Source organism: Aethalodelphis obliquidens, unplaced genomic scaffold (assembly GCF_003676395.1).
Source record: "Aethalodelphis obliquidens isolate GAN/ISIS:26980383/991018 unplaced genomic scaffold, ASM367639v1 scaffold12, whole genome shotgun sequence".
In the NCBI taxonomy this organism is placed as follows: domain Eukaryota; kingdom Metazoa; phylum Chordata; class Mammalia; order Artiodactyla; family Delphinidae; genus Aethalodelphis; species Aethalodelphis obliquidens.
This window is the reverse complement of record NW_020837956.1, coordinates 22,640,187-22,663,492: the sequence shown is the minus strand read 5'-3', so window position 1 is coordinate 22,663,492 and position 23,306 is coordinate 22,640,187. Positions and strand designations below refer to the sequence as shown.

The window sequence follows — 23,306 nt, the reverse complement described above, 5'->3', positions numbered from 1 at the left end:
GCCCCGCCCCTCACGTTCCTAGCCCCGCCCCTCACGCCGCCAGCTGCCCGCGCCGCCGCAGTTTGCCGCCGCCTAGAGCGCCTGGGCTCCTGCGGGGTCCACGCCGCCCTTGATCCAGACACCGGCGCGGCTAGCCACGTGGACCGAATCCGGGCGCGCCGTCCTCACGTGGTTCTAGCATCCGCTGGGGCTTGCTGCGTTTCCCGCTTCTCTGTAATCACCCCGGCTTCTGAGCTCCGCTCCCATGGCGGCCCTGGTGTTGGAGGACGGGTCGGTCCTGCGGGGCCAGCCCTTTGGGGCCGCTGTGTCGACTGCCGGGGAAGTGGGTAAGCAAGTCCGGGCTGGCTGCCGACCTCATCCCACTCTCTGCTGCCCCTCTCTGCCCAGCCTGCCCTGCCCAGACCCCGCCATTTTCCCGCCTGCACACCCCCTCCCCCGCCATTCCCCAGCCCGGCCCCTTTTATCCCTGACGGTCAGGGCAGCCTGCACTGGGGCATTATCCTCGCTCGGGGCAGTGCTCCGAAGAGTGCCCTGCCTAAGCCCCAGCTCTGCCTCTTTCTTGCAGTGTTTCAAACCGGTATGGTCGGCTACCCCGAGGCCCTCACTGACCCTTCCTACAAAGCACAGATCTTAGTGCTGACATATCCTCTGATTGGTAACTACGGCATTCCCCCAGATGAAGTGGATGAGTTCGGACTCAGCAAGGTAGCCACATCCAATGCTTTCTCTACATTCCTTTTCAAATCAGTAATTGTTAACTGTTAGTGAAGACACTGACATTCCGCTGGGCATTCTGGAGAAAGCAGGTACACACTAAAGTGATAGACAAGCACTCTGCAGGGTTTGTTAGGTAACACCTTGAGAAGCACAGAGTGCTGGAGGCGAAGGCGAAGAGTCTGGGCTCTAGTAAGGAACCAGTGAAAATTTTTTAGCAGCAGAGTGATGTGATGGGAGCAGTGCTTTAAGAGTGCGTAAATTAATGGGAAAGAGACTGGAAACTAGGGTCACACCCTTCTCAGTGATGGTAGGTCACAGTTCACCTACCAGACCAATGAAGTTGATTATCATCTAAACCTGCTTTCCTTACCTTGCCTCATTCTTTACCACTTTTCAGTAGAGTTCTTACAGTATGTAGATAAGAAACTCAGTTTCCTTCTCAGTGAGGTTTCTCCTATTCCTCCTCGTCTGGAATTTGGAAACTAAGTTGCCCTCTGAGAGTTCAAGTAATAAAAAAAAAAAAAAATCAACACAAGTTAATTGTAGAGCAGCCATAGCCTCCGGTGCAGTATTCCTCAAAACTCACTTTGTCCTAATTCTAGGGTTACTGAGCCTTTAATTCTTAATATGCTTTCCCTGTCACCCTGACACTTGGAAAAGGAAACTCTAAGAAAGAGAAGTGCTTGGTATTCCTGGAAGAACCATTCCTCATCACATAAATTCACTGCATTCTGTATAAATTCACTGCATTCTAGCTTATAATGCACTATCTTGGTTAATTGACCTAAGTCTTCAGCTTTGTCAACTCTAGATACATGTCAAAGTTGAGTTTATACACTTGCAAAATTGAGGCCCTGACAACCAAGGTGAGTAAGGCCTCCTGGAGCCACCAGCCCACCACGGATGCTTCTGCAGCACATATGCTATAAATGCACTTGTCCATGTGCAGACACCTAGCCATGGAGGGTTCTGCCAAACTAGCCTTCAGATCCCATTCATCTTTCTTTAAACCTTCCACCACTAAGCAGATGTAGTTTAAATATGCCACTTTCTCCTAGATAAACAATCTGTTTCTCTACTTAGTTATTATAAACTTATCTATCGAGTAGCAAATTTACATTACCTTTTTTCTTTTAATTTTTTTAAAAATTTATTTTATTTTCGACTGTGTTGGGTCTTCGTTGTTGCATGCAGGCTTTCTCTAGTTGCGGCGAGCGGGGGCTACTCTTCATTGCGGTGCACAGGCTTCTCATTGTGGCGGCTTCTCTTGTTGCGGAGCACGGGCTCTAGGCGCTCGGGCTTCAGTAGTTGTGGCTCACGGGCTTAGTTGCTCCGCGACATGTGGGATCTTCCCAGACCAGGGATCGAATCCTTGTCCCCTGCATTGGCAGGCGGATTCTTAACCACTGCGCCACCAGGGAAGCAGTACATTACCTTTTTTTTTAATGATAATCCCTTACGAAGTGGGGGGTGGGGGTGGGGTGGGGGTATAATGCCTAGTATTGCACCCTGAAGCTTTGTTTTTATTTAGTAAGGTATTGTGCCGCTGCCTATTCTACACTATGTTTTTATCACACCCTGTGATTATGATATTGTTTTATCTACGTTACTTTATTATTTTCTGGTTCCTTAGGTAGCAAATTAACATTCTGAAAACAGGACCTTGTCTTTTTTTATGCTCGTGCTCCTCCCCCAGCATCTGTTATAGTGCCTGGCACCAGGTGGGCCCTCAGTAAACGCTGACTACTATCATGTGTCAGGTACCTTGCTCTTGAGTTCATAGTTCGCTGATGAAGACATCTGGACACATTTGTAATACAATGGAAATAGCAAGTCAAGTAGAAACAAAGTGAACTTAGGTGAGCTCTAAGGAGGAGACACAAGCTGCAATGGGTGAGAATGGGGGTGACTTCATGGAAAAGGGGATAGAAGAAAAGGAAGGGAAAAGGAAAATGTCATTTCAATTACTAATCAGGCACCCCAGGCCCACGTGTTCAGTGTTTCATGCGGGGGACAGCATTGCTGATAAAAGGCAAAAGCATGAGGTGCTTGGCATGTTAAAGGAACGACAGGTCATTGAGTGTGGCTGGAGTACAGGGTCCATGGCCCTGCAGGTGTGTGGCCCTGGGCTCCTCACAGTCTCCTCCTCCCATCGACAGTGGTTTGAATCCTCGGGGATCCACGTGGCAGGACTGGTGGTAGGAGAGTGCTGCCCCACACCCAGCCACTGGAGTGCCACCTGTACCCTGCATGAGTGGCTGCAACAGCGTGGCATACCCGGCCTACAAGGTATGGTGCAAGCACAGGGGTGTCTGAGTGGAGCACAGATACCCAGATGGAAAGAATCAAGGACTCTGTGGACTCTTGGGACTTGAGTCCAAGATTGTGATACAGTGTACCTGATTCCAAAGCTTTAGACTGGGGGCTGGAGCTGGGGGAAGGAACTGAGCTCTCACTCAGATGGAAAATTTCAAACATGCAAAAGGAGAGAATAGGATAATGAACCCCCAGCTTCATCAACTCAGGGCTAAACTTATTTCATCACCACTACTACAACTCCCAGATTATTTTGAAGCAAATCTCAGACATAATATCATTTCACCCACAGAGAGTTCAATAGCTGTGAAAAAAAAACCCTTGTAAAAACATGATCACAGTAACATTACGGTAACCTTTTAAAAATTAACAGTAATTCCTTAATATCAAATATACAAGGAATGTTTAAAATTTCTCCAACTTTCTGATTTTTTAAAAACTTTGTTTATTTGAATCTGGGTCTACGCAAGGTCTGTACATTGCACTTGGTTGATAATCTTTACTCTTTGGCCCTATTTGACACAAACGGATGATTTTCCTTTAGAATACCCCACAGTCTGCATTTTATTGATTACATTCCTGTATTGTCATTTAGCGTGTTCTTTTGTCCCTTGGTATTATTTTCTGTAAACAGATCTGGAGTGGTGGTTCAATTCATATGTGATATTTGGGGGCAAGAGTACTTCATGGTAGGGTACTTCCAGCAGGATAGCCCGGGATTTTTGATGCCCATGGAACAGTCACAGTGTGTGACTCAGGCTCTGAAATGGAAGTCTGACGTCATGCGTGACTGCGTTGGGGGAGTGATCTCTCAGAGTCTGCTGTTTGGGCAGGAGTGGACACTCGGGAGCTGACTAAGAAGTTGCGAGAGCAAGGGTCTCTGCTGGGAAAGCTGGTCCAGGATGGGACGGAGCCTTCAACCCTGCCGTTCTTGGACCCCAATGCCCGCGCCCTGGTGCCGGAGGTCTCCATTAAGGTACAGAGGTAGAGTGGGAGAGTATCCCAGACTAAGCACAGTAGTTATATTCTGCCCATACTGAGGGGTGAACACTTGAGGGAGAACCAGAAGAGGCCTCCAAGGTAGGGATTGTTGTGTGTGCACATTATACCTACTAATCACAGCTGTCAACCATCGCCCTTTATTCCTCAGGTCCCACGGGTATTCAATTCAGGGGGCACCCCTCGGATCCTTGCTTTGGACTGTGGCCTCAAGTATAATCAGATCCGATGCTTGTGCCAGCGTGGGGCAGAGGTCACTGTGGTACCCTGGGACCACGCATTAGACAGTCAGGGTGAGTAGCTTAGGTCTGTACAAGGTGACAGACAAACAGCATGGGTGGAAGGTCTGGCCCTCGGTCCAGTTGCTGAAAGTCAACATGAGCTGCAGGGAAGAAGGTGGAGATAAGGGCTTTTGCTCTAGTGGTGTTTCTCTCTAGTTGAACCACGGGTTTTGACATCATCTTTTCTGCCCACTCCAGAGTATGAGGGTCTCTTTCTGAGTAATGGCCCTGGCGACCCCGCCTCCTATCCCAGCGTGGTATCCACACTGAGCCGTGTCTTATCTGAACCGAACCCCCGACCTGTCTTTGGGATCTGCCTGGGACACCAGCTGTTGGCCTTAGCCATTGGGGCCAAGACTTACAAGATGAGGTGGGACTTGTGGGGAGAGGAAGTTCCCACACCTCTGACATGATGAGGTGTGGGGAGTCTTGGGACTGGGAGTAGAGTTGGTGTTCATTAGTGTTGAAATAGGAGTGCGGGTTGTTGAGAATCGTGAGATCAGCAAGAGCTGGGTTTGGTACAGTAGTGAAGGGAGGGTGAAAGGGGCCTGTGACTCAGTACGTTTCCATCTCCAGATATGGGAACCGAGGCCATAACCAGCCATGCTTGCTGGTGGGCTCTGGGCGCTGCTTTCTAACATCCCAGAACCATGGGTTTGCTGTGGAAACAGACTCACTGCCAGCAGGCTGGCTTCCTCTTTTCACCAACGCCAACGATCACTCCAATGAAGGCATTGTACATGAGAGCCTGCCCTTCTTCAGGTGAGCCTGGGTGGTTCTGGCATGATGACTGGATCTGTACGGCTTTGAAGCCCACTGGGACTTGAAGATCAAAAAGTAAAGTGCAGCAGTGGCCCCCGTCACCTTTCCCACTACCTACCTCCAAGGCTGCCGATGATGCTGGCAATTTTCGTGATCCACTCTCTTCAACAGTGTCCAGTTTCACCCAGAGCACCACGCTGGCCCTTCAGATATGGAACTTCTTTTTGATATATTTCTGGACACTGTGAAAGAAGCCACCACCAGGAGCCCTGGGGGCCAGACAGGTAAGCACTTGAGTAGAACTGGGTTGTGGATCTAAGAATGGGCTCCAGGAGAGGCATAAGATGGACCTGTCTCGGGAAACTGATAGGTGTTTGGGAGGTTAGGCGGGAGGGCTGGAAGGCAGTCAGGCCAAGATGATTCATGTATGCTTCTTCTATTCAAAGGAACCCAGAATCACAAGTCCTGGCTTCTGGTCCTGCCTCTGCCACTCGTTAGAGGCATGACTTGTTCTTGATTCTTCTGTAAAGTGAGGGGTTAGTCTAGATGACCTCTCGGTCTCATTCAGCTCTAACACTCTATGACTTTCTTTGCCTCCATAGTTCGAGAGCGGCTGGCTGAGCGCCTCTGTCTCCGTGGGATTCCCACCCCAGGCTCTGGGCTTCCACCACCACGAAAGGTTCTGATTCTGGGCTCAGGGGGCCTCTCCATTGGCCAAGCCGGAGAGTTTGACTACTCGGGCTCTCAGGTAAAGCACGTGCGTCCCTGACCCTCTGGGTGTGTGGCCCTCAGGAGCAGACAGGGCTGAGGCATGAGCATTAGTTGTAGGGAGGAAGTGACCCAGGAGATCTGGGGAATGTGCAGAAAGGTGAGGTGGTGAGGAACAGAAGTGGGTTTTTAGGGACTGAGAGTCCAGGGAGGGGAGAAGAGGAAGAGAAATACTGGTCTAAGACTGAAAATCTTGCTTCTGCATTCGAGGCCGATATGCCCTTTTTGTCCCCCTAGGCGATCAAGGCCCTGAAGGAGGAGAACATCCAGACATTGCTGATCAACCCCAACATTGCCACCGTGCAGACCTCCCAGGGGCTGGCTGACAAGGTCTATTTCCTCCCAATAACGCCTCACTACGTAACCCAGGTATGACTCGGGTGAGGCTAGACTGAGGAGGGGACCCACGTGGGCAGGGGGATCCTGTGTCACTCTGGGTTTTTTCAACTTCTCTTTTTTCTTTCTTTTTTTTTTTTTTGCGGTACGCGGGCCTCTCACTGTTGTGGCCTCTCCTGTTGCGGAGCACAGGCTCCGGACGCGCAGGCTCAGCGGCCATGGCTCACGGGCCCAGCCGCTCCGCGGCATCTGGGATCTTCCCGCACCGGGGCACGAACCCGCGTCCCCTGCATCGGCAGGCGGACTCTCAACCACTGCGCCACCAGGGAAGCCCTTTCCAACTTCTTAGATCCACTCCCTAACCCCAGGGTCTTAATGACTATTATTCCTCCCTCCTCCCTCAGGTGATACGTAATGAGCGCCCAGATGGCGTGTTACTGACTTTTGGGGGCCAAACAGCTCTGAACTGTGGTGTGGAGCTGACCAAGGCTGGGGTGCTCGCTCGGTATGGGGTCCGGGTCCTGGGCACACCCGTGGAGACCATTGAGCTGACTGAGGATCGGCGCGCCTTCGCCTCCAGGATGGCCGAGATCGGAGAGCACGTGGCCCCCAGTGAGGCAGCAAACTCTCTTGAGCAGGTTCGGGGCATGGTTGGGGTGGACAGGTGTTGTTTCCTTGACGTCGTATTCTCTCCGGGTCCAGGAGCCCTCCGCGCAGCGCGCAGTCAAGGCCTGATCCGTTTGTCCGTCTCTGCTCGTTGCAGGCCCAGGCAGCTGCCGAGAGACTGGGGTACCCCGTGCTGGTGCGCGCAGCCTTTGCCCTGGGGGGCCTGGGCTCTGGCTTTGCCTCTAACAAAGAGGAGCTCTCTGCTCTCGTGGCCCCAGCTTTTGCCCATACCAGCCAAGTGCTGGTAGACAAGTCCCTGAAAGGATGGAAGGAGATTGAGTATGAGGTGGTGAGAGACACCTATGGCAACTGTGTCACGGTGAGTGACGGAGGAGGGGCATAGCATCAGGCAGTATGAGCCCTTGTAAGAGCCGGGGTCCAGCTGATATCTTTGAGAGTTCGATGTCCCTCAGACCCAGGATGGGTGCGTCTCCAGAGGCAACAGGACCCTGGGATGCAGCCTTCTGCCTCTCCTGACTCCCTTTGGCAGTGACCACTCTGGGACTCTCCCTTCACAGGTGTGTAACATGGAGAACCTAGATCCACTGGGCATCCACACTGGGGAGTCCATAGTGGTGGCTCCAAGCCAGACGCTGAATGACAGGGAGTACCAGCTACTGCGGCAGACGGCCATCAAGGTGACTCAGCACCTTGGAATTGTTGGGGAGTGCAACGTGCAGTATGCCTTGAATCCTGAGTCTGAGCAGGTGAGAATCTAGGCCGTGGGGCTGATACTGTAGCTGTTGGACTGCCTTCCATAATTTTGGGGCCTCTAGACCAAGAGGCCCTTTAACCCTACAGACCCTGGAGTAGAAGCTGGGATTATCTTCGGTAGGGTCGGAGGATGCTGCTTTATTTTCCTGCCTTTCTGAGACCTTTCCTAGGCAGGCCTTCTAAGCCAGTTATCTGGTAACTCTTTCTCTGTTCTCTCTCTTTGCAGTATTACATCATTGAAGTGAATGCCAGGCTCTCTCGCAGCTCCGCCCTGGCCAGTAAGGCCACGGGCTATCCACTGGCCTACGTGGCAGCCAAGCTGGCTTTGGGCATCCCTCTACCTGAACTCAGGTACAAGGGTTGGGGAGAGATCAGGGAGGAAAGGTGGTGGGGAGCTTAAAAAAACATGTATGGGACAGGGAACGTGGAAAGGACGTTGGCCTGGATGTGTGGGATGGAGAGAACTATCTGGAAGCTCACCATTTACATCTCCTGCTCTGTCCTCTGGCACCCTCACCCGATGGCTCCCAGGAACTCGGTGACAGGGGGAACAGCAGCCTTTGAACCCAGTCTGGATTATTGTGTGGTGAAGATTCCTCGCTGGGACCTCAGCAAGTTCCTCCGTGTCAGCACAAAGATTGGGAGCTGCATGAAGAGTGTCGGTGAGAGACACACCCCAGGAGCCCCCTCCCCAGATCACCTCATGGGGTCCCACATGTCCCAAGGATCTAGAATGTCATAGAGTCAGTTCCCTGGCATGATCTTTCAGCTCCTATATGAGCAGCTTCTTGGGAACACGGTTTCTCAGAACTAATATTTCCAACTAAGATAGCAGTCCTCCTCAGGGGCGGGAATCAAAGACATCTGGAAATCTGTCCGAATACACATGCTACCTCCACTCCCCAGATGGCATGTCAAAAATCTTGGGATGGGGTGATAGCCATTGGACTATCTCATTTCTCTCATGTTATGCATGAGTAAGCAGGTCCCACAGAAGGAAAGTGTGTGCCTGAGTAAAGGGCGGAGCCAAGAACTGAAAACTAGATCAGTTGCTAGTTGCTTATGTTCCTCTGTTTACAGTATGTTGCCTGTCATGGGTGAGACCAGTTCCATGAAACTCCACGCACAGCACTTCATGGCATTTTGCCCATGGCCTCGTCACTAGGCTGTTAATACAGTGACAGTTTGTTCTCCACGCTTGTTTAAATACTGATTGCTTCAGGGAAACGACGACTGCTGTTTTCCTATGAACACTTCTAAGGCCAAGTCAGCGCAGTGGCAGCCACGCTGAGCGTGTCTCCTTCTCTGGGCACTTCCTGCCATGGTCACTAAATGAAATGTTGTTTAATACAATGTCTAAGATCAGAGCAGGACATCAGACACCTTTTCATAAAAACAGGGACACTTAGTAATGAATAGTGAATGGGCATGATGGTCAGCCTCCAAGCAGTGGAGAGCGTGCTGGGATTGAGTTAGTATGCTTCCTTATACTGACCCTTTAAATTGCCTTGGTTTGTCCTGCAAAGCATTTCCATTAAAACAAGCATGTGCATGTACCAAAGTGCCACCAGCTAAGGGTAAGAGCATTTTGCTGTGTTCCAGATTTTCCATTAAGAGCAATAGTAGCCTTTAAACACGTAAGTCTAAGCTCAGATATGATCTCAGAATGTTTAGAAATCTTACAGGACTGCCAAGTTGTTCCTTCTGGAGATGAATTTCTGTTAACGTAAAAATTATAATAAACATGGGAATGAAGCCATAAATTGTGGCTAAAAGAAGTGGATTGAAAATAGGACAATCAAAAATTGATTCCTAGATGAGACATTTAAGTATCTTACATCTATTTGAGTGTTCTTGGAGCGTGATCTGCCATGGTCACTTTTTGTAACTTTTATTATACAAGTAAGATACATGAATCATTGAGAAATTAGAAAAGATAGTTTAACCAAAGAAGAGTCATCACCTGTAATCTTGTCATACAGAGATTAATCTGGGGATATGTGTGATTCCAGGATTTTTCTAGGCCTGCATGTATTAGTGCATTGGGTTTTTCTTTTACCCAGAACAAAAACTTTTATAATATAACCACATTACAAAGGAATTGAGCAAAATCACTCATCCACTTACTTAACATTACTGGTACCATCTTGACGTTTTAAAAATTTTTTTAAAGAAACAAATGTTAGGATTGTAAACAGAAAAATACATTTGGTAAGGAATATTTGAAGACCCTAGGGTAAATTGTCAGAGGACATGAACAGAACTTTATAGAATGGGAAATCAATAAGCAGGGCTGGGGGATGGGGGAAGTTCCCTCTTTTTAGTAGTTATAAATCTAGTTAAAATGAGATAATAATTTTTGCTTATTAGCAAAAACTTTTAAATGATTATACACACTTCTTAGAAGATTGGTTAAATTTATACTTTGTATTGTAAAGCGCAGACTTCTATAAAGCCACTAATACTTACCAAGGGCCAGAAGATTTATCTTACCTATTGCCCATGCACTTCTGGAAATGTATCCTAAGGAGATAACCTAAAGCACGGAAAACATCACAGCCTCACTTAGAATGATGAACACGTCAAAACTAAATGTCTTACAGTAAGTGAGCAGTTACATTATGGTAAATCATACAGGAGTTAAACGGCTGGTAATAAAGTGACATAGAATGTGGGAACAAGCTTACCATGAGGGAAAAAGCAGGATAGAAGTTGTATGTGTACTATAATCATGTATAAAACATATTTGAAAAAAGTCCAGGAGGAAGTACTCTAAAGTGGTAGCTGTAAATGTGATTAGCTCTGGATGGATTTATAGAGTGATGGGATCATCTTCCTGTTACCAGACTTTTAAAAAGTTTTAAAGGGTAAGCCAGATCCCAAATGGTATCATCACAATATGAATAAAGCAAACCGAATAACTGGATAACCCAACGGGTGGGTGGGGCCTCTGTGATACAAGTGCAACATGTTCCAGTATCCACATGCCCGTTGTAGGCATTTTAGTTTCATTTCACTAATAAACACAAAACATGAAAATGGTAGGGAGAAGAGGTGCAAGTGTAAGATTCTCAATGAAACACCATAAATCCCACCACCGTGGGACTTGACTGTAAACTACAGATATTCTGGGGACTTCCCTGGCCATCCAGGGGTTAAGACTCCAAGCTTCCACTGCAGGGGGTGCAGGTTCGATTCCTGGGTGGGGCAACTAAGATCCTGCAGGCCACAAGCTGAGGCCAAAAAAAAAAAACAAAACAACTACAGACATTCTGGGCAGCACGCCCCCAGCTGCCTCTGCCCTCTGGCCCTCAGTGCTCACATGGTATCCCTCCAGGTGAGGTCATGGGCATTGGGCGTTCTTTTGAGGAAGCTTTCCAGAAGGCTCTGCGCATGGTGGATGAGAACTGCGTGGGCTTTGATCACACAGTCAAGCCCGTCAGTGACATGGTAAGTGGCTCCCCTTCCCCTGGCAGTACCCTCGGGACGGACCCTGCTTCTCTCTGTCCCCAGCCCCTGAGCTTGCTGCCAGTAGTACTAGCAGCAGTCACTGGCGGACCTTTGCTGTGTTTTCACTTTGCTGAGAGTTCGGTGACTTCATTTCTCATGTTTCATTATTCTGAGGACGTATCACTAGATTTGTTTCTACAGATGGGGAAGCGGAGGCTTAGCTTGTCTGCCCTCTCCCCGTTAGGAGCTGGAGACTCCAACAGACAAGCGCATCTTTGTGGTGGCAGCTGCTCTGTGGGCTGGCTACTCGGTGGATCGCCTGTATGAACTTACTCGCATCGACCGCTGGTTTTTGCACCGAATGAAGCGGATCGTAGCACACACCCAGCTGCTGGAGCAACACCGTGGACAGTCTCTGCCCCTACCCCTGCTGCAGCAGGCCAAGCGCCTCGGCTTCTCAGACAAGCAGATTGCCCTCGCAGTTCTCAGGTCAGGGATGGCGGGGAGGGCCTCGGGCTGAGAAGTGCCGGGCAGAGAACCTTTGTACCAGCGAGGGGCCCTCGGAGGGGAGGGTGTGGGGAGCTTTGGAGGCCCCTGACCTTCAGCCCTGGGAATTTTCCTCTCTGATCCCTACCTGGGATCTCCGCCCTCTACTTGGTCCATACCCCACTCCCAGGGCCTACGTTTCTGACCCTTCTTCTTCAGCACAGAGCTGGCTGTTCGCAAGCTGCGTCAGGAACTGGGGATCTGCCCAGCGGTGAAGCAGATTGACACAGTTGCAGCTGAATGGCCAGCCCAGACAAATTACTTGTACCTGACATACTGGGGCACCACCCATGACCTCAGCTTTCGAACGCCTCATGTCCTGGTCCTGGGCTCTGGCGTCTACCGTATCGGCTCCAGCGTCGAGTTTGACTGGTGTGCTGTGGGCTGCATCCAGCAGCTCCGAAAGGTCCAAGAGCTAGTCTTTCCTATGGTTTTCTCTGCTGTTCTAATCAGCTTTGGCAGCTGCCTTCCACCCACACTCAACCCTGGCGCTTTCTAGTCATTGCTGCACCTTAACATCTATCACAGGGCTTTGGGTTGGGGGGGTCCCCTTAAGCCGTCCTGTGCCTCACATGTGGTTCCTCTCCAGAACTCTGTATCTGCTTTTCCGATAGCTTCATTGCTGGTCTGACTTCCCTCCCAAGGCAGCCGTCCTGTACAGCAGTTTCAGAGACAGCTGAGGCGGTGCTCTCTGGAGTACTGCTTTGGCTTTACTCTCTCGGTGCTCTTCTTCCCATCTGATTGCTGAATGTCATTCCCCTCGCTGTCGCAGATGGGGTATAAAACCATCATGGTGAACTACAACCCAGAAACAGTCAGCACTGACTATGACATGTGTGACCGACTCTACTTCGATGAGATCTCTTTTGAGGTGAGACGGGTGAAGGCTGCCCGTTAGCCTGGGAGGCCAGTCAAGTAGGAGTAGCTGACGGACCTAAGACTCTTTAGAACTTGTGGGGTTTGAGGGTGAAGGCTGAAGAGCAGAGAACAAGAAGACTCAGACCCCTGACCCTGCCTGCTGCCGCCACCTGTTTCTCCTCCTGCACCGTAGGTGGTGATGGACATCTATGAGCTAGAGAACCCCGAAGGCGTGATCCTGTCCATGGGCGGGCAGCTGCCCAACAACATGGCCATGGCTTTGCATCGGCAGCAGTGCCGGGTGCTGGGCACCTCCCCTGAAGCCATCGACTCGGCTGAGAACCGTTTTAAGTTCTCCCGGCTCCTGGACACCATTGGTATCAGCCAGCCTCAGTGGAGGGAGCTCAGTGACCTAGAGGTGGGCTGGGGCCTGGTGGGGTCTGGAGGCTGGATGACGTCACGGGTGAGTGTGAGCAACCCAGCTAAGCTCCCTTTGCCCTTAGTCTGCCCGCCAGTTCTGCCAGACCGTGGGGTACCCCTGTGTCGTGCGCCCCTCCTATGTGCTAAGTGGTGCTGCTATGAACGTGGCTTACACTGATGGGGACCTGGAGCGCTTCCTGAGCAGTGCGGCAGCTGTCTCCAAGGAGCACCCCGTGGTCATCTCCAAGTTCATCCAGGAGGCCAAGGTGGGAGGCTGCAGACAGGTCTCTGCAGGCAGGCTCCCAGCCTCAGAGGCGACTCCCCTCTCTCGTCCTACAGAAGTTTGTAGGCACAGGGGGCTGGATAGGACGGGTTGTGCCAGGGCTCTTAAAGGAAGGGAAGCTTCCTGCAGGGGCGAGCGGGAGAAGAAGATGGCCCTTGCTCTACATCACATTGCCCTGCACGCCGCCCACCCCCCACCCCCCACTAGGAGATTGATGTGGACGCTGTGGCCTGTGATGGTGTGGTGGCAGCCATCGCCATCTCCGAGCACGTGGAGAACGCAGGTGTGCATTCAGGTGATGCCACGCTGGTGACCCCGCCGCAGGACATCACTGCCAAAACCCTGGAGCGGATCAAAGCCATCGTGCACGCCGTGGGCCAGGAGCTGCAGGTCACAGGACCCTTCAATCTGCAGCTCATTGCCAAGGTAGTAAGAGGGGGCAAAAGGCAGGGACCAGAGGTCCGTGGCGCCTCCTTGTTCTGTGCCGGCCCTGGCGCCAGGGAGCCCTCATCGGAGGAGGAAAGCCTGAGGGGCAGGGTCACAGCTCGAGCCCACAGTATTGTCAGGGTTTCTAATAGTCACCCTGCCCCCTGTCCCGGGTTGATGACCCACAGAACGATGAGTGGGGGGAAGAGCCAAGGTCCCTGGGATGGTGTCACAAGCCCACCTGTGGAAGGCCCGACCAGTCCCTCTCTGCCCAGGACGACCAGCTGAAAGTCATCGAGTGCAACGTGCGTGTCTCCCGCTCCTTCCCCTTCGTCTCCAAGACCCTGGGTGTGGACCTAGTAGCCTTGGCCACGCGGGTCATCATGGGGGAAGAAGTGGAGCCTGTGGGGCTCATGACTGGCTCTGGAGTCGTGGGGGTAAAGGTAAGGAGGATTGAAGCCCGAGGTTATCAGTCAGCGGGGAGGCAAATAGTGGAGGGAGTTCATCTCCTGCACAAGCTATATGTCAGTCGGCATATGAACCAAGCACCTCCTGTGGGCAAGGCCTTCCTGGGCCGTCAGGGCAATAAGATGGTCTTTGTCTCTTAGGAGCTTCCACTCTAGTGATGGGAGGCAAGAGAAGTCGGGTCCAAAAACAGCTTGTTTCTAGAACAGTGTGTGATAAACCTGCATAATAGAGATAAAAACAAAATGCTAAAGGAGGTGCGACTTCCAGAGAGGGTGGTGACCCTCAAGAAGGCTCAAGAAAAGAAGTGGTATTTGGAATGAGCCTTGGAGGACGGTCAGGATGTGAGATTTGAGATTGGCCAAGCTTGTTGAGGAGGTGTTCCGAGGCCAGGGAGTAGCCTCGTGGAGACCGAGGGGAGCCCGAGCATGTTTGGGAAGCAGCCGATGATTGGTGGGTTCACGTGGAGCCGCACAGGGAAGGCTCACCCCGCTGTCTGGAGGAGGCCGAGAGAGGGGATTGAGGCCCCCCCACTGGTGCAGGATATGGGCCTATCACGCCTGGGCCTCACTCACCTCCTGCTCTCTCAGGTGCCCCAGTTCTCGTTCTCCCGCCTGGCGGGTGCTGATGTGGTGCTGGGTGTGGAGATGACCAGTACCGGGGAAGTGGCTGGCTTCGGGGAGAGCCGCTGTGAGGCCTACCTCAAGGCCATGCTAAGCACTGGCTTTAAGATCCCCAAGAAGAACATCTTGCTGACCATTGGCAGCTATAAGGTACAGAATCCGGGGGGTGCCTGAAGATGGGGGGACAGATGGCCTTGGCTCCCTGGGCCAGGGCTGACCTTGAAGTGGAAGACGGGAGAAACACAGCCTCATCCTCCTTCTTGGTTCAGAACAAAAGTGAGCTGCTCCCAACTGTGCGACTGCTGGAGAGCCTGGGCTACAGCCTCTACGCCAGCCTGGGCACTGCTGACTTCTATACAGAGCACGGTGTCAAGGTATGGGCTGCTCCTGCCCTACCCCACACTGCCCACTCTCCAAGGGTGTGAGAGCACCCAGGAATTCTCTCCCTGTTCGCCTGCTTTTCTTGTCATTGTATAAATTATATATTCCACGTAGAGCAGTAGAACATACAGAGAAGCAAAGAGAAAAAAAGAATTCCCTCATGACCTCCCCACCATTGTTAACATTTTGGCATGTTTCCTTCCAGAATTTTATCTTTCTGCGTGAAGTGTGGGCTCATACGGCAGAGTCCTTGGTAACCGTAGTGTAGATGCCTTTCTTGTCAAGAAAAATGCTTTGCCTGTAGCTAAGAGAGGTAGCCTGGTCCCCATCCTCCTCATGGGCTCCCGGGCCACCTCTCCTCCCTTCCGGTTGGCCTTCCTGGCCCCTGCCAGGCTCGGGTTGGCCCCGACCTTGTCTCTGGGCCACAGGTAACGGCTGTGGACTGGCACTTTGAAGAAGCAGTGGATGGAGAGTGTCCACCACAGCGAAGTATCCTGGAGCAGCTCGCTGAGAAGAACTTCGAGCTAGTGATTAACCTGTCCATGCGCGGGGCCGGGGGCCGGCGTCTCTCTTCCTTTGTCACCAAGGGCTACCGCACCCGGCGCCTGGCCGCTGACTTCTCCGTGCCCCTCATCATCGATATCAAGTGCACCAAACTGTTTGTGGAGGTAACTGACACCTGGGTGCCGGGAAGCGGGCAGCCAGCGTCAGTGGGGGAAGAGGGAGAAGTGAGCGTGCCCTGGGGCTGGGAAATCTCAGTACGAAACAGCTATGCTAGTGATCAAGTTTTGTGGCTGCAGAGAGAGAAGGTGGGTATAGAGAGGCCGAAGCCTGGTTTATGGGAAAACCCAATCCCTCTCTGCACCTCCCAGGCTGCCCTTAAGTCAAAGCTGACCGTGGTTCCCACTTTGCAGGCCCTAGGACAGATTGGGCCAGCCCCTCCTTTGAAGGTGCATGTTGACTGCATGACCTCCCAGAAGCTCGTGCGGCTACCTGGTAAGTGCATCTCTTGAGAGAACCTGGCTTCTGGACACTGGTAGAAGCTTGCATGGACCCTGGGTGCAGCACAGGATGGCCGTGGGGCCCACTCTGCCCTGGAGTGTACGGAGTGGGGAGGGCCCAGAATCTGCCTCACCCTAAGCTCTTTTACTCCTCCATCCACGATGCCCTTGACAAACCTCACCACCTCTCACTTGTATCGGTCGCTGCTTATTTTCCTGCCACCCCAGTTCACCTCCTTGATGCCCTTTGTGTCTGGAATCTTCCTCTAATCTGCTGCCTCCGTGTTCTCCCAGGATTGATTGATGTCCACGTGCACCTGCGGGAACCAGGGGGGACACACAAGGAGGACTTCGCTTCAGGCACAGCGGCTGCCCTGGCCGGGGGCATCACCATGGTGTGCGCCATGCCTAATACCCGGCCCCCCATCATCGATGCCCCTGCTCTGGCCCTGGCACAGAAGGTGAGCCCTTGTTCTCCTGCTTCCTGGTGACCCCCATGCCCCCACCAGCCTCCCCCACCTCCCTGAACCCTGCTCCCTCTGCCCCTCCCCAGGGGCCCAGGCCATGCATGGGTGCCACGCTGGCACCGGTGCTGAGGGGCCTAATCTCAACTGTACCCTCTCCAGCTGGCAGAGGCCGGCGCCCGCTGTGACTATGCCTTATTCCTCGGAGCTTCGTCGGAAAACGCAGGGACCCTGGGTGCTGTGGCTGGGTCTGCTGCAGGGCTGAAGCTCTACCTCAACGAGACCTTCTCCGAGCTGCGGCTGGACAGTGTGGCCCAGTGGATGGAGGTAGGGGTGGGCAGGTGGGAGGAGGCAGCCAACCAGTACCTCCTGGCTTGAGGGCCCCACACAGTGGGCTGGCAGCAGTGAGTCAGGAGCTCTGTGAGGGCTTGGGCTCTGCACGGTCCCGGAATGTTCTTCCTGCCCCCAGCACTTCGAGACGTGGCCGTCCCACCTCCCCATTGTGGCCCACGCAGAGCGTCAGAGTGTGGCCGCCGTCCTCATGGTGGCCCAGCTGACCCAGCGCTCGGTACACATCTGTCACGTGGCGCGGAAGGAAGAGGTGAGAGCCCAGCAGAGGTGCCCCTGTTGCTTTCCCAGTAACTCCAGGTGATCAGGGTAGTCCTTGGGGTCAGGAGAGGGGCAGGGCACGAGCAGGGGAGCCTGGAGCCCGTACCCAGCACATCTGCCCCATGACTTTCCGAGAGGGGAGGTGGGCTGCGGGGACTTTGCAGGGTGGGGCCTGGAGGGAGGCCTCCTCGAGGTCTCCCTGCTCTCCCCCAGATCCTGCTGATTAAAGCCGCAAAGGCACGGGGGCTGCCGGTGACCTGTGAGGTGGCGCCCCACCATCTGTTCCTGAGCCGCGATGACCTGGAGCGTCTGGGGCCCGGGAAGGGGGAGGTTCGGCCTGAGCTTGGCTCCCGGCAGGATGTGGAAGCCCTATGGGAGAACATGGCCGTCATCGACTGCTTTGCCTCCGACCATGGTGAGAGGGCCCAGGCCGAACCCCCTCTGCCCGGGCGGGCTCGTGCCCCATCCTCACGGGCAAGGACCTTGGGTTCCATGAAGATTGGGCCTTGATCTGGGTAGGATCCCAGCCTCTAATACAGTTCCTGGTCTGTCATAGGTGCTTGATAAATATTTACTGAAAGAACGAATGAGTAAACTGTAAATGAGAGAATGTGGGTGAAAGGGGTGGGCCCCCAAAGATGACAGCAGTCCCAGTTTCCCTACCTTCTGATTCCCAGAAAAAATTAGCATCGGGGTTGGTAGTGAGGCACCATCTTGGTGGCGTGCGTGACCTCTCGTGTGTGGAGGCGATCGGTTCCGAGGGTCATGCTCTCTTCTCCCAGCCCCCCACGCCGTGGACGAGAAGTGTGGGCCCCAGCCACCCCCCGGCTTCCCGGGGTTGGAGACCATGCTGCCCCTACTGCTGACGGCAGTGAGCGAGGGCCGGCTCAGCCTGGATGACCTGCTGCAGCGACTGCACCACAACCCCCGGCGCATCTTCCACCTGCCGCCCCAGGAGGACACCTATGTGGAGGTGTGGGGTTGAAGGCCGGGGGGCGGGGGCTCCCCAGCCCTGGGAGCCGTTCCACGCCGCAGCCTGTGCCTGGCGTAACCCATGACTCTGACAGGTGGATCTGGAGCATGAATGGACGGTCCCCAACCACATGCCCTTCTCCAAGGCCCACTGGACACCCTTTGAAGGGCAGAAGGTGAAGGGCACCGTCCGCCGTGTGGTCCTGCGAGGAGAGGTTGCCTATATTGACGGGCAGGTATGTGTGTGGCCCATGCTCAGGCCGGTCGTGACCCGCTCGTGCTATATTCTCCTCCCACCCCAGCACATCTCTGTGGTCCCACTACCCGTCCAACTGCCCCGGGTGCGGGTGGGTGCAGGTCCCCAGGGCATTTTTTTCTTCTCGCTGGCTTCCACCCCTTTAGGACCCCAGTCTGGCTCACTTGCCCGCCCCTGCCTTCTGTCCGCAGGTGCTGGTGCCGCCGGGCTACGGACAGGATGTACGCAAGTGGCCACAGGGGGCTGTTCCCCAGCTCACGCCCTCGGCCCCCGCCGCCAGTGAGCTAAACACGGTATGCGCGCTGCTTCGGGCTGGGGGGCGGGGTTGGGGGTACAGTCAGGCGTCGGGCTGGCAGCATTGGTGGTTCGGGGCAGTGGAACGTTCGTCACTTAACACTTAATATCCTCACCACCTACCCCCTCTACTGCAAAACATAGAATTAACTCTCAGTTTAGGAGTCTTCCCACAGGAAACACACCCCATTATTAACCCAAGCAGAGAGACGTCTTGGAGAGGCCAGTGGGCCCGCGCCTGTTGAGGGCAGCCCAGTGGGAGGCGGGGCTGAGGGGACATGATGGAGGTAGAATCCTAACGGACAGGGAGCAGTTTGGCTTTTCTTGAGGGATTGAATTTGAGGAGGGTCAGGTCAGTACCCAGTGTTGTCTCTCCAGACCCCAGAGAGGCCCCGCCGGGGCATCCCAGCGCTTCCCGATGGCCGCTTCCACCTGCCGCCCCGAATCCACCGAGCCTCTGACCCAGGTTTGCCAGGTAAGAGGAGGGTCCTATGACGTGGAGGGTGGGGCCACCTGGACTTAGAGACGTGTCCAGATGGGCTCCTCTCCCCCGCAGTGTCCCAGGTGGGCTGAGGTTGGGGGCTTTGTGGCCTAGGAACTGTCCCAGCGCCCCCCAGCACCTCACCTCTGTCCACTTACCTTGTTCTTCCTGCTGCCCTCATCTGACCTGCTGTGCCCGCCTTTGCCTAAATCAGCCCGCCCAGCTTGAGGGAGGCATCCCACAGCTTCTTCTCACAGGCCCTTTTTTGTTGTGGGCAGCTGTGTTCCTCCGCCTGGGAGCTGGGATCCCATGGGGCAGCAGAGCGTGGGGTAAATCCAGGTTGTTGGTTGGTGTGAGCCTGGCCGTTCTCCCTGCCTAGGAGCCTTTTGCCAACTGGGAGGGTTCCGGGAGGGCACCACTGATCACACACAACAGCCCCTGTGGGAAATCACGTGTCCGTGCCCAGAGCTGCCGGTCCTTCCTGCCCTCACCTAACCTGCTGTAGCTACTGTGGTGTGAGTTGGTTTAACACAGACACTGTGGTCCGGACTCCTGGGGAAGCGGGGGCTCTTCACACACCTCAGCCACAGGCTTACATCTGTCCTGTTGCCCTCTTTGTAGCTGAGGAGCCAAAGGAGAAGACCTCCCGGAAGGCAGCTGAGCCAGGTGAGAGACGCCCCGGAACACGCGCTCACCTTGGGGACCTCTCTGATCTGGCCTGGGTAGGAGGAACCCTCTGACCAGCCTCTTCCGCCCCGTCCCTCACTCTGCAGAGCTGATGGGAACCCTTGACGGCACCTGCTACCCTCCACCACCAATACCTAGACAGGCGTCGCCCCAGAACCTGGGGACCCCTGGCCTGCTGCACCCCCAGACCTCACCCCTGCTGCACTCATTGGTGGGCCAACATATCCTGTCTGTCCAGCAGTTCACCAAGGATCAGGTGCCTGGGGGAGGGAGGAGGGGAACACCCAGAGCTTTGAGGACCTGGAGAGTCGGGGCTAGGGCCCCTGGGGGCCACCGCCTTTCCAGCTGACTTGGGATCTTTCTTAGATGTCTCACCTGTTCAACGTGGCACACACGCTGCGCATGATGGTGCAGAAGGAGCGGAGCCTCGACATCCTCAAGGTCAGGGTCAGGGCTGTGGGCTGGGGATCCAGGCCCGTGTCAGCAGGGCTGTGCGGTGGTCAGAGGGGTCTCCCTCCCCTGCCATAGGTCCCCTCGTGTGAGTCCACACCCTCCATAGGTAAGCCCTACTCTGGGAGGTCCTGCTCCTCTAGGCCGCCCCCACGCTTGCCCTCCTCTGATCGGTATTCAGCTGACTTGCGGGGCCCTGAGCACCAGCACACAGGCCCGCTGATCTGGTCACTTGATTGGTGCTGGTGTATTCGTGGGAGTGAAGTCTAGGGTATTTCCTTCTCTCCCAGAGAATGAATGTCTCGTTCAGACTCTTAACAATGGCTTTTTGGAGGCAGACCTTTAGCTCAGAGTGACACTATGGTGGAAATGTCAAGGCTACAACAGGTCATGGGAAGGTTTGGGGGACAGGGTTCTAGCACCCCTCCTGCGTAAGTTGGGGAGGCAGGCATCAGCCCACGCGCTCCCCAAGGTGAACACGTGTGTGCACACATGACTCCCGCCTCCCCCAGGGGAAGGTGATGGCCTCCATGTTCTACGAGGTGAGCACGCGGACCAGCAGCTCCTTTGCAGCGGCCATGGCCCGGCTGGGGGGTGCCGTGCTCAGCTTCTCAGAAGCCACGTCCTCCGTCCAGAAGGGTGAATCCCTGGCTGACTCGGTGCAGACCATGAGCTGCTACGCCGACGTCGTGGTGCTGCGGCACCCCCAGCCCGGAGCGGTGGAGGTGAGGCCGGCCTGTGTGCCGGGGCAGGATTGATTTGGCTGGACCCAGGGACACGAGGGCCCTCCTGCCCACACTTCCTGTGACTGCAGGTCTCAGTCAGGCCAGATGGGTGCGGGGACCCCAGGAGGAGTGGGACTGCGGCAGGGAGTAGGGGTCCCTGAGACGCAGAAGACAGGATTCTCCTTCCTCGTCCCCGTGTTCACAGCTGGCAGCCAAGCACTGCCGGAGGCCAGTGATCAATGCCGGGGATGGGGTCGGAGAGCATCCCACCCAGGCCTTGCTGGACATCTTCACCATCCGGGAGGAGCTTGGGACGGTCAACGGCATGACGGTGAGGGTGGTGGCAGGGGTTGGAGGCCTGCCTGGTGATGGTCTGGAGAGGGGGACAGTGGGGAGGTGGTTTCTGCATTTCAGCGCGTGTTGCGCGCATTCTGAGGTCTACGTTCTGGTTCTGAGGCCGAGAGCTTTAAAATGGGGGTGCGGGTGTGCTCAGTCTGGGGGCCCTCTTGGTGACCGGCTTCCTCCCCAGATCACAATGGTTGGGGACCTGAAGCACGGACGCACGGTGCATTCACTGGCCTGCCTGCTCACCCAGTATCGCGTCAGCCTGCGCTACGTGGCGCCTCCCAGCCTGCGCATGCCCCCCGACGTGCGGGCTTTCGTGGCATCCCGCGGCACCAAGCAGGTCAGGCCCTGGGAGCCCGTGGGGGACCTGGGCTGGGCGGTCAGTGCCGGCACCACACTCACCCTGGCTGGGCCTCACCCTCCAGGAGGAATTTGAGAGCATCGAGGAGGCGCTGCCCGACACCGACGTGCTCTACATGACTCGCATCCAGAAGGAGCGCTTCGGGTCTAGCCAGGAGTATGAAGCTGTGAGCACGAGGGCTGAGGAGAAGCCAGGGCTGGAGCTGCTGGGCATCCAGACTGGCAGCCGGGAAAGCTGGGTCCCTCGCTTGCGACAACTGAGTGCGAGGACAGGGGGTGGAACCCAGGCTCGTGGGCTCGTAGCCGCCCCTGCCCGGCCGTGCTCACGGGGCCCCTCTCTGCCTCGCAGTGCTTCGGCCAGTTCATCCTCACTCCCCACATCATGACCCGGGCCAAGAAGAAGATGGTGGTGATGCACCCCATGCCCCGAGTCAATGAGATAAGGTGACGTGGCGTGAAAATTGAGGATACGCTTGGGGGCGGGGTCTGGCTCTGGGAGTGCACTCAGTCCGTTCAGGCTGTCGTGGGCACATGGTAACCCTTCCTTCTCTTGCAGTGTGGAGGTGGACTCGGACCCCCGAGCAGCCTACTTCCGGCAGGCGGAGAATGGCATGTACATCCGCATGGCTCTGTTAGCCACTGTGCTCGGCCGCTTCTAGGGCCCGACCCCTCAGCCTCTTCTCAGGCCCAGCTGCTGGGCGTGGAATCCGGTGCCCTCCACGGAGGCAGCACACTTAGTAGATGCTCTCGGGCATCCAGATAGGTCATGTGCTCATACGCACACACATGTGGACCACGCTTCAGACGCTGGACTGGACTGGAGCTGTCTAGCATGGGGGTGGGGCCTCTGATGCTGGGGCCCAGTCGGCCCCGTCTCCCTTATTGCACCTGAAATCTGTACTGTTACTTTTCCACTGACTTAGTAAAACAGCTGAGCTGCCTCTGGTTCTTGCTTCCTTGCATGTATCCTGGCTTCAGCAGAGGATGTTAAGTGTGATAGGCAGAGCTTTCTTCTAGAAAACGAGAATAGTTTCCCAAATACGAGAGCAGCCTTGCCGGGCAGGCTCATGTTCTGGCCAGGGGAGCAGCCAGTCCCCCATTTTCAGAGTGGTGGCTCTTTGGGGTTCTGGGCGGGAACATGCCATTCTACTGGTGCTCTCCGTGGCCCGCACTACACTGATAGGTGTCCAGCCCTCCTTCCTCAATTCAGGTGCATGAGTCGTGGTGAAGGGAGGGCTGAGCATCTGCGTCCTGCTAGCGGTGTTCATTATCCCGTAGGCCTTTTCTCTCCTCTGGTTAATCCTCTCCTCAGTGGCTGAGGTGGCCACTGCATCCTCAAAACCTCGCTCGGAGTTCTCCGGCTGCCGGTACTGGGAGGAGCCCCTCCTACCTACTATCCCTGGGAGCCCGCCTCACTGGACTTCTCAGCCTGGACTAGGGTAAGGGGGGCTGAGGAGCACTTCCGCTTGGGAACCCTGGGCTGGGGGCTGAGGTGGAGTAGCTCAGGTATCTGCACGCTAGCTCTTCTGTGGATCCTTCAAAGTGTGTGAGCTCTTCCATTTCATGAACTTGAGCAGCGTTACATTTCTGGATCCAGCAGGCTAACTTACACCCTCTGGGTACAAAGCACCATGTGCAGTGGGAGTATAAG

General features: G+C 54.7%; 1 protein-coding gene across 4 annotated transcripts; it reads left to right on the top strand.

The window, feature by feature from the left end:
• The first annotated feature begins 71 nt into the window (after positions 1 to 71).
• On the top strand, positions 72 to 22,600 carry CAD (carbamoyl-phosphate synthetase 2, aspartate transcarbamylase, and dihydroorotase). 4 transcript variants are annotated; one of them, XM_027113583.1, is made up of 44 exons: positions 75 to 326; positions 566 to 705; positions 2,877 to 3,006; positions 3,867 to 4,009; positions 4,184 to 4,325; positions 4,512 to 4,683; positions 4,890 to 5,075; positions 5,247 to 5,359; positions 5,678 to 5,823; positions 6,081 to 6,212; positions 6,584 to 6,817; positions 6,943 to 7,164; positions 7,364 to 7,552; positions 7,786 to 7,910; positions 8,091 to 8,221; positions 10,897 to 11,009; positions 11,254 to 11,498; positions 11,715 to 11,961; positions 12,328 to 12,426; positions 12,607 to 12,831; positions 12,917 to 13,099; positions 13,324 to 13,542; positions 13,818 to 13,985; positions 14,598 to 14,780; positions 14,900 to 15,004; positions 15,440 to 15,679; positions 15,926 to 16,007; positions 16,307 to 16,473; positions 16,639 to 16,803; positions 16,946 to 17,077; positions 17,299 to 17,500; positions 17,868 to 18,058; positions 18,153 to 18,293; positions 18,505 to 18,606; positions 18,986 to 19,082; positions 19,710 to 19,754; positions 19,862 to 20,031; positions 20,142 to 20,216; positions 20,738 to 20,950; positions 21,156 to 21,281; positions 21,480 to 21,635; positions 21,721 to 21,822; positions 22,005 to 22,099; positions 22,212 to 22,600. In XM_027113583.1, the coding sequence occupies exons 1-44, from the start codon at positions 245 to 247 to the stop codon at positions 22,312 to 22,314; spliced, it is 6,678 nt and encodes a 2,225-aa protein (XP_026969384.1). In that variant the 5' UTR covers positions 75 to 244; the 3' UTR covers positions 22,315 to 22,600. The 4 variants fall into 4 exon arrangements, 2 of the variants coding, with proteins under 2 accessions (XP_026969384.1, XP_026969385.1); XM_027113584.1 differs by lacking the exon at positions 4,512 to 4,683; XR_003434130.1 differs by lacking the exons at positions 19,862 to 20,031; positions 21,480 to 21,635; positions 21,721 to 21,822; positions 22,005 to 22,099; positions 22,212 to 22,600 and having other exon boundaries at positions 72 to 326; positions 21,156 to 21,273.
• The last annotated feature ends 706 nt before the right edge of the window (positions 22,601 to 23,306 follow it).